Genomic DNA, 9,888 nt, shown 5'->3' with positions numbered 1-9,888 from the left:
CAAAAGCCGCTCTCATATCTCCTCCTCTCTGCGGATTTTCGAGCAGTAGGCGTCTCTTATTCAGCTTGAGAGGTTGCTGAAAATAAATCATCACCCTCCCACCAGTACGCGAGAATGTCCAGATGGTTGAGTTTTCACTGACGTCCTCCTGCTGAATTTCCCCATTGTCTTCCACGCTAAAATTAGAAGGTAATACTTGGTGAAAACGCTGCGTCTGCTCTGAGGGTGCTAGTTAATTATCAGGAACTGGATTTATGTTCCACCCGCAAATGAACCATCAGCGCTCTATTGTGTGAGAGTGTAGAGACCAAAGATAAACCTTGAAAGCCCCTTGAGGTTTTGTTGAAGGGACCAAATAGCAGGTTTCACTGTCAAACACAAAGTCTTTCCTGCTTGTTTCTTTCGGAAGAACAAAAGACAAAAAGACAAAATGCCCTCGAGGTAATTCAGCGACCAACGGAGAATGATTACATTTTTCACCCACAGCTCAGACAATTACGAAGACACAAAATCCTGCTAAGATGCAAAATGCAAAACTCTAAAAACACTCATCTGAATATCCTGCTCATGCAGCAGCTCAGCGTGCATTTCTAATCATTCACATTAACATTACTAATTCAGCAGCACAGCAACCCAACTACTAATCACTTCAGCACTCCGTTGCAGCTCCTCTACTCACTGCCAACGATGTGGTCAGTTAATGTAAATCAGTATTGTTGGTTATTAGTCTTTAACAATCAATTAATCAATCAGCTCTCTGTAAGCAGACAGCAGGAAATGACCATTATGTGCTCCGTTTTGACGAGAATTTTCTTTGGCGGCGTTTGACAAATGACTGTTTTATCTTCAAATGCAGCGAGGGCTTAAATTCAATGGAGAATAAATCCAATATTATGAGGCTGGGATTAAACCATCAGCATGATTTGGCAGTTCTCTTCATTTCTCCATGCTATGTGTGTTTTCGAGGCCAAAATTAGGAGCTATAATTTTTTATTTTTTGCAGAGTGTTTTTAAACTCAGCAGTGAAACTTGGGTCAAGACGATCCTGAGTGCTTCGTGTCGATTTTATAACGAGTTTTGACAGCGGTGACGACTCTTTAACGATGTCTAGTATAAATACTATTTTAGCGAATTGTAAATGACATATTTAGGCAGGTTAACTGAATCAATGCGGCCTTAAAAAGGTTGTAATATCCCGTGTTAACTGATAAAAACTGCAGTTTACTTCCCAGTTACACAAGTGAAAAAATGGATTTTCATTCTAGTTCTTTTAAAAGGAGCTATTTGTAAGTTTTGCCACTGCTACATAGCTAACATTAGCATTAACAGCCGTTTACTCACATATACAAGATTCAAGATTCATGCCAGACACTTAAGAACAGAAAATCTCTGATGTGTAAAAATCACTTTTACACCTTTATTTGGGCTCCCAATACACAAATCGAGGATATGTTCATCAATACAGTCTGCTTTAGATCTCATGATACACTGAATGGAGGAAGGTTTGGACTGATGCAATAAACCAACAGTTTTAATTCTGAACTACAGTCCTATATACACAATTGTATTTTAGAGATCTGTATTTTCTGATAGTTAATAACATTTATCATACTGAATAGCGATTGACAAGGTACAATCACAAGGCCTTTTTGCAATTTTAGCCGATATATCTTAAATGCACTTTCACAGCAGATGTAACGTAAACTTCATTTGTAGCTCTATAATGAGTCTGCACATTAAGTTCAGGTACGGCCTTGGAGTCCCAATAGACAGCAAATAGACAGCAAATGGAGTCGGCCTCACATTTGTATTTGTTTTTTTTTTGTTTTTTTTCCCGTAACTATTGATGCACTCTTTGAAAAATAAGCAGACCACGTTTCCTAAGACAGATACCAGAGTTCTGCCGTCTTCGTCAGCAAATGGACGAGGTGATACATCTCCACAGATACAGGTAATAAACCCAAACAGAGGAAGATTCGTTCTCATATCAAAAAAGTTCAAGACCTGAGATTTTTAGTGGAACATAACATCGTAACGTACAAAAAAAACTAAAAAAACAAAAAAGGGGAAAAAGGAAAAAACTGAAAACAAAAAAAAAAAACATTAACTGTCTGTAAACTGTCACAATGGCTGCGAACACTAGCTATGTCTTCCCTTTTGTGACTGAAAACATGCACATTAAAATAATGTCAGCTCGCGTTAAAATAACATTTAAAACTCAGTTTTTCCAGCCGCATTCTTAAAACTTCTCATGGTTTGTTTTCGTTTTGTTTGTTTTTTGTTGCAAGCTAGTAGTACACAGCTCTATGCATATAATTTTACATTTGACAGCTCAACGAGAATCATCAATAATCAGTGTGTAGACACGACTGAGGGCGATGCAGAATTCTGATAACTTAAGACAAATAAATTCATTTTTTAAAATTCTATTAAACATGGTAATACCTTATTCTAGACAACACTGGGGACTCTCCGAGGGTTACAAGTTCATTCCTTGGGCACTTAGTAAAGAGTCCAGCATGTCAAAAGTGTCTTTGTAGTCAGTGTGTTGGCCGTTGGCGGTCAGCATGCCGTTGGTTCCGTCGTGGCCGTGGTGCTCCATCATCCTCTGGCCGCTCTCCGACGAGTAGTGGGACGAGCTCAGGCCTCCTTTGGAGCTCCTGCCGCTCTTGGTCGAGTGGTGGTGGTGGTTGTGGTTGCCGGCGTCAGAGTGAGGCCTCTTACGGGACGAGCCGGAGGAGCTCCCGTCGTTGCAGTGGCCGCCGGGAGCTCGTAGAGATAGGGAGGCGTTGTCTAGTGTCCCTCTACTGCTCCCGCTGAGGGAGTGCGAGTGTCCATGTTTCGAGTGGCGGTGGCCGCTGTGCTCTTTGTGCTTGTCTTTTCCAGGCAGAGTCCCGCCCTGCTCTGAGCCTCCGTGGCGCTCTGATGAAACTTTGATTCTCATCTTGAGCTCCTCGCTAGTGGCGGAGCCGTTCTCGGCGAAGGAGGAAGGCAGCCGGGTCTTTTTAGAGCTGGACTTTTCTCTCCTGCCGTCGCCCGACTGGCCGGCCTGCTGCGGCTGAGAGCGTTTCTTGTGGTGGTGAGAGGAGAGAGCTGGAGGTGGCGCGTACATGTCTGTGCCCAGCTCCTCCTTCACGCCGTTCTGCAGGGCCAGCTCCGCCGCGTGTTTCTCTCTGTACTTTTCCAAAGTCAAGACTTTCTGCGAGCGTGACAAAGCTGAGGCGTTCGCAGCGAGCTGCTGGTTTTTACTACTAGACCCGCCCGCAGATTTGTGTTCGTGTTTGACCAGGGTGAAGTCTGAGTGGGGAGGCTGGGAGAACTGGTCGTAGCCGCAGCTCTTTGACGGGTCGCTGAGCGGCTGGTAGGAGGCGAAGGGGGCTGCGATGCTGTTCAGGGAGGGCATGTCTCCCGAGTCTGATCCAGACGTGGAAGGGAAGAAGGAGTTGTTGACACCGGGAAGGCTGTCTAAGGACGTCCCCTGGAAGGCACTGTCCACTGTCGGGCCCTCTGTCTTTGGCTTCTTGGCTGCTTGAATGGCCTAAAAAAAAAAAACCCGCAGAGGAGCATAATTCAACATTAGATGCTGACACTTCATTTGCGCTAAGCTGCACCAGTCGCTCTGTATGTCCTGCACTGCCCCTCACTGTTGTCTAACATGTATTTACGACCCACCCTCCAGTTTCGTATCCTCTTCAGCCTGCTGGGCGTCTTCTCCAGAATCTGAAGAAACTCGTGCGTGAGCTCTGAAAACAGGGAAGACAGCCACGTCAGCGACCACTGCTCGATAAAGTAGGCTCTTTTCTTATCACGTAATTTACACCATTTGCTGATAGATGAGGATTGTGGCTGAGACTGCAATACCGTTGATATATTTTCTATCATGACAAGTTAATTCATAAATGAAGGAACGATAATATCAAGGCCCTGGTGCAATTTATTTTATTGATTAGAAACAAAACAATTTCCTAATCACAGTTTCCTAAATCCCAACATGATGCCTTCAAATGTCTTTTGTTCAGTAAGCAGCAATTTCTTACATTTAAGATGCTGACACGAGGGAGTGTTCAAAAAATGTCTGAAACAACTAATCGATGATCAAAACAGTTTTTAAACTAATTTTCTGTCCATCGACTGGTGGTTTCACCGTTTGCCTGGAGGAGGCAGCCCGAAGCTTTAGTTCTGTTAACTCGAATGTAATCAATCTCTAATACTGATACGAAAATCTCTGAGAGTCCAAAATTCAGTCCCACCGAGAGGCAGGGAAGGGAGCAGCTCTTAACTTCATTAGCAGCAAGACAAAATTAAAAACAATAAACGATGATATTTAATTTGCAGATGCCTTCAGGTTCAGGATTGAGGAAAATTATTTGAGCTACTGGGACAGTGAAATCCCCCCCCCACCCCCGCCCCCCTTACTTCAGTGAGCAATAAGCTTTTATGTGACTATAAACTAAAATTTTATTATTCACGACACCACGATGCACCACCCTGCAACAGTTCATGAATGAAAAATTATAATTCAAGACAATGATGAACAAGCGGATGGAAGCTCTCACCATCCAGCAGCTGTAGCGTTACAGTGCGGTCCACGTACTCCCACCAGTGTTTGCCATCTGTGGACACGGGGATCTCCCAGTTGGACCACTTGCAGGCCAGGTGGATGCAGACACACGCGACGACTGTGGGTCTGTACTGCAGGCAGAAGGTGGTGAGGTGCAAACTGCAGGAGACAAGAAACACAGGAGAGACGTACAATCGTCAGCTGTCAAGGCTTCAACTAGTATACATATACATATATATATATATATATAATAGACATTTTAGACGGTTTAACGAGGCAATTTTAACGTACAATCAAATTTATAGTTGTGAAGTTTAAGGCAACGCTCAAATCAAAATCAAATATTTCCACATCACATACACACAGCCTTACCTTACAGAACTGGAACATCTAAGAAAACCTACGTTTGTTAGGACATGTCCCTAAATGTCTGAATGAGACAGTTTCATTGATAATTATAGGAATGTAGATATACTGAACCTCTATCAGGCCTTATTGTGTTTTGATATGAAGAGGGGAAATTATAAAACATTAAAACAGTGTTTCTCAGTCTCTTGATTTACGTTAAGAACATTTTTTCAGGAATTATATCTACTCAAACAATTAAATAAAAATGTACACAACTTGTATTTGGTCACATTTTAGCTGTAATCACTAAAACTTCACATCACCAAACATGGGAACTTTGAGACTGAGAAACACTGATGCTGGTAGCCAAGACAATTGATTAGGCTTTAAGTTTTTCAAGGTTAGTTTCCCCTGCACCTTGAATCCCAAACTACACTGCAAACTGACTCAAGCACTGAAATTAAAACATGAATAAGAGCAACATGGTGGCAACGTTCTCCCATGGCTGAAAATAATGCAGTTTTGTTTTTTATTTCTTTTACCATATTCATTACGTTTGATGTCTTGAATGTTGTTGAACATAAAGTTTAAATCTAAAAAGGAGGCAGATCTTCATCCTTTGAGCATAAAGTGTAAAGACCGCCATCATCTGCTGGGAGCATCAACCTCCCACACTCGCATATCAAACTAGCAGTCTCTGTAAAACAAGTAAAATGAACACCTCAAAAGTCAGTCACTAAAATGCACAACATAGTAAATCAAAATCATTGTGTACCAAATCTACAACTGGTTCGTCTTTAAAAAGACATTGAGCCTCATGCACGCATTTACAAGTGTATTTCGTGAGTTTGAAGTGAACTTAAATGAGCATTAATCACTAAAATAAACCTAAAAAATAAAAATAATATTCTGCTTTGTCAGTTTGAGGTTTGAATAAGTTTCCCTTTGTTTTTAGAGTCTAAGATTTTATTTCTACGACTTATACAGTTCGGTTTTTGATAACAGCTGCCACTACGTTATATTCCGCCGCCCTTAGATCCCCGTTACATTCCCTCCTGAACGGCCCCCTATGTAAAAGCCAGCACACGAAAATCTAGGGGCTGAAACGAATAACTTGGGAGCGTCGATAGTTGGCGTTACCGTGACCTGCATGGTAACCAAGAATAATGCTGAAGTCCGATTTCTGTAGCACACTGATATATTTGTTCTGTTGTCGCCTGCTAGTGTGACGTTCTTCTTTTTACTCTTTGGTGACATTTCTGTGAGTGTGTTCGTAAACGGAGGTGGAGCAAGAGCAATTTGAGGGCATTAATTAATACTAATGATCAAATCTCATGACACTCATCAACACAAAATGAGTCTGTGCAGTTTCGAGTTTGGTGAATCTGACTCTGTACAGCCAAACCTCAGAAAAACTATTTAAATATTTAGGATGAGAATATGAACATGTTCTTGCATGGGGCTCAATAAACCTAACAGACATGCACTGCACAATAGTTTCCTTACTGACATGAGAATTAAGAACAAAAACCCACAGGAGGCACATCCAGTTTGCAGTATAGTTTGGTGTTTCACTGTTAGCCATTTTTGGGGTGAAAAAAAGCAAAAAAAAAAATTTTTTAATTTAAAAAGAATTAACTATACTTACCAAAACACTCTAAAAGTTTAAGAATCTTTAGTGGCAATCTATATTCAGGCTACCATTTGAGTTTTTTTTTTTTAGACATATGCACTCCGTACCAAACAACCTTGAGAGGTAAACAGCACCACTACACTCCACATTGTGCATTCAACCCCTATGTGCCAACACAGAGCCCTTGTACAATACACCGCACACAGCAGCCTGGCCGGTACTTCCCCGCACTGGGGGTTCCCAGGACCCAGACGCAAACAGGGCGTTGGACACAGGAAGGGGGACCCTGCAGGACAGGAAGCTATAGTGTGCCATTACAGTGCAATAATGGGAACAGGATAATAACCTGTTGGTAGCCATGAAATAGGAAGTCTGTGCCAAATCCTTGCTTGCTGTAAAAGAAGAGGAAAGTTTGCTTTAGAACTGAGTTGCTACTTTAAAATAACATTCAGATTTTCCCGTTAGCACCAAAACAAAAAAAAGAAAAGATGTTGTTTAATACAACACAAAATTCAGCTTTTTAAAATAGCAGGCAACGTAGATCTACTGAATGATTTTGGATTTTGAAAAGGCGATTTCAGAAAAGGAAAGAGCAGAGAAAAAAAGGTTATACCTCGCACTAGCTGGGAACACCTCACAACATCTGTGTGTGGATGATCAACTGTTATTTCAAAACCTGCAACGGAGATGTTGAATGAAGACGATCAGCCACTGGTACAAGCACAATGTCAAAAACCAAATCATAACTCCAACTAAAACTTCAGGTGTTGCCCATTCAATATTTGAAAATACAAACTTCATACATCCAACGTCTACATGTCCTTGTGGTACTTGTGTAAATTTTGTTGTAGTATTCTGGGGGGAATATAGCTGCTAAAATGCCAGCCTGTGAGAACCAGTAAAGCAGTTCAATACACAGGAGGGGGAAAAAAAAGAGCATAGATCTCACAGTCATACAATGTCTGCAGCGCTGAAACTTTTAAGAGCACTCACCCAGTGTTTGTAGCACTATTGTTTCCAGTGCTACAAGCTCTTGTGCCTGCTGCTGGAATGCCTGAGGAAAATAAAAATCAATGAAGAATTTAAAATCTGCTTCCCAAGAACTAGAAGCAACACAACTCAGCTTCTCGTCAGCATTCCCACAAAATAAAAGCGATGCCAGGATACAAAACTGTACAGGCTACTTGGGGACCTTTGGATATAAGAGTCGAACTGTATGGGCTTGATACAGCCTATCAATTCTAAGACTGAATAACGTGTGAGAAATCTGACGTATTGTTTGCTGGATTTAGAGTTGTGTCATACGACATCATTCACCTTTGTATTATAGAAGCTCAAATTGTGGGAAATGTCTTAACACAAAGGAGATATCTTCAAACCGGTCAGACAATTAGTCCGTAACCTGTGATCAAACTTGAGAAATACAAAAATCTTTACAGTGAAAAAACGGTGTATCTGCTTAATTGATTATTTGACCAGCCAATAATTGCAACTCTGAGGCAGTTGAGGAGTTATCGACAAATGTGTCATAAGAATTCATAAATGCATGTATATTAGGCCACACTGTAATTTTAATATAGCCTGGCATCCACATAAAACAGATTATCATCCATCAGGTCCAGGTTGAAAGGGGAGCACCAATTCTCCATCTTCGTTATACTTTACTTACATTGCTCTTAGTGTCTAGGGCAGGCTCTTGTGGGTTTACGCAGGCATGGGCTATTTTAATGACATGCTCCAGCTTCCTGGGCTGCTCTTCAACCTTAGCCGCCAGGAACAACGTGGTCTGGGAAATTATCTATAAAGAGAAAACCTCAGTCAGTTTTTCATAACGGTAGCACCACAAGTAATTATAGTATCTACCAAAACTGCTGTGGTACTTACATTTCTATGGAATTTGGTGAAAGAGTGAATCATATAAAACCTGTGCATATATACTATAGCAGTGTTGATAATCAGTTGAGAGCTGGACACAGAGTTAAGGCACAATACATGGATGATACATAGTAAAAATCAACTGACTAACAGCTTTGCTAAAGAAAACCATGGTGCATTAGCATCGAGCTAGCGTTGACTGGACAGCTAGCAAAACGTGTACCCTGCAAGTTAAAACCAAGCGCAGAATCAAGTCAGTAGTTTCAACTTCTCCTACGACGTATGAGCCAATTAGTAACGTAATGTTAGGGTTTAATTAACACCTACAAGCAGAGTCCGTAATCTTTGATCACCTGTTATCTTAAGGAACACAGCGCTAACAATAGAATCTGCAGTCTAAAGAGACAAAACAATAGCTAAGCTAGCGAGCAGGCCTCTGCACTTCCAGCGGGTCATAATCATCGTGCTAACGCAGATAGATGCTCCATCTCGTCGGAGAGGACTCTGTGCGTGATAACGAAAGATTTTCAGTGTGTTTCGAGAGCTTAGCTGTGATCTGTAACAAGCCTTGTCATTCCGATCCGTCTGTGAGCTAATGCTAACCCTGGCTAGCTAAACCCGTCCGCTGGCCGGCTAGCCTTCGCGTTTCAAAAAGGATACACGTTGAGTCTCTGGCCTATATCTTGGATTAAGTTGGCGGCCTGCTGGCGGTAAGAGAGCTCCCTGTCAGCCTCTATTCCGCAGCGTCGAGACGGTGTGTTTTCGAGCTGCTCCCGGGTGAAGAGCCATTTCGTAGAGGGTCCCCGGTGCACCGCCATTACGCTCCCACAGCCAAGCCCGACGGCGTTAGCATCGGGAGGGAGCGGGGCGACGGGGGCACCGGAAGGACGAAATGAGCAGCCGAGGCTGAATTAAAACCGGTCATCCGTTTTCTGAACAGCGCCTCCAGCGGTCGGCGGTGCACACTGCCATCTCCTATACATTCTGTGTCAGGTAACATTTTGGCCACAACAACGCAGGTTAATTCAGATCTATTAGGTATATATATTTAATACTTAAGCCAACAGCCACTGAAAGCCAATCTGTTCTTATTTTTAGTTTATTTATAAAAGGAAATAAAGCAGTTAGGGTTGAAATGTCCAAATTAGCCACTAGAGGTCACAATTGTACTTTGGGCCAGTCCTTAATTATTATAAGAGATATAACCCTTAGAGATCTTATGAGATTTTATGTATTAGTGAGAAGTTACTATTTTTATTTTACTTATAGAGAGTACATTCTATACTTTCCATTTTCTCCTATGTATGAATATATTTCCGTGTTGCTTATTAGAGAAATTGTTATTTGTTTAGAGATGTCAAAGTTTTAATAATAATACAGTGTCATTGTCAAAATGTTGGAGAGCAAAGACTAAAGAGTCAAGGCATCAGTGTCTGATCAATATGATACCCGGCACAGATTTCTTTTTTTT

At 41.7% G+C, this 9,888-nt stretch overlaps 1 protein-coding gene across 2 annotated transcripts; it reads right to left on the bottom strand.

The window, feature by feature from the left end:
• Window positions 1–1,386: 1,386 nt before the first annotated feature.
• On the bottom strand, window positions 1,387–9,379 carry LOC130165384 (cyclin-T2-like). Of its 2 annotated transcripts, XM_056370612.1 has the most exons (9): window positions 9,078–9,379; window positions 8,427–8,508; window positions 8,212–8,340; window positions 7,536–7,596; window positions 7,156–7,218; window positions 6,889–6,934; window positions 4,557–4,720; window positions 3,673–3,743; window positions 1,387–3,538 (listed from the first exon to the last, which is right to left on the bottom strand). In XM_056370612.1, exons 1-9 carry the CDS (start codon window positions 9,233–9,235, stop codon window positions 2,480–2,482), a joined length of 1,833 nt encoding a protein of 610 aa, XP_056226587.1. In that variant the 5' UTR covers window positions 9,236–9,379; the 3' UTR covers window positions 1,387–2,479. The 2 variants fall into 2 exon arrangements, 1 of the variants encoding a protein (XP_056226587.1); XR_008826789.1 differs by lacking the exons at window positions 1,387–3,538; window positions 3,673–3,743 and having other exon boundaries at window positions 4,584–4,720; window positions 6,558–6,934.
• Window positions 9,380–9,888: the final 509 nt, after the last annotated feature.

The sequence above is a fragment of the Seriola aureovittata genome, chromosome 24, assembly GCF_021018895.1.
Source record: "Seriola aureovittata isolate HTS-2021-v1 ecotype China chromosome 24, ASM2101889v1, whole genome shotgun sequence".
In the NCBI taxonomy this organism is placed as follows: Eukaryota; Metazoa; Chordata; class Actinopteri; order Carangiformes; family Carangidae; genus Seriola; species Seriola aureovittata.
This window is presented reverse-complemented; position numbering and strand designations above follow the sequence as displayed.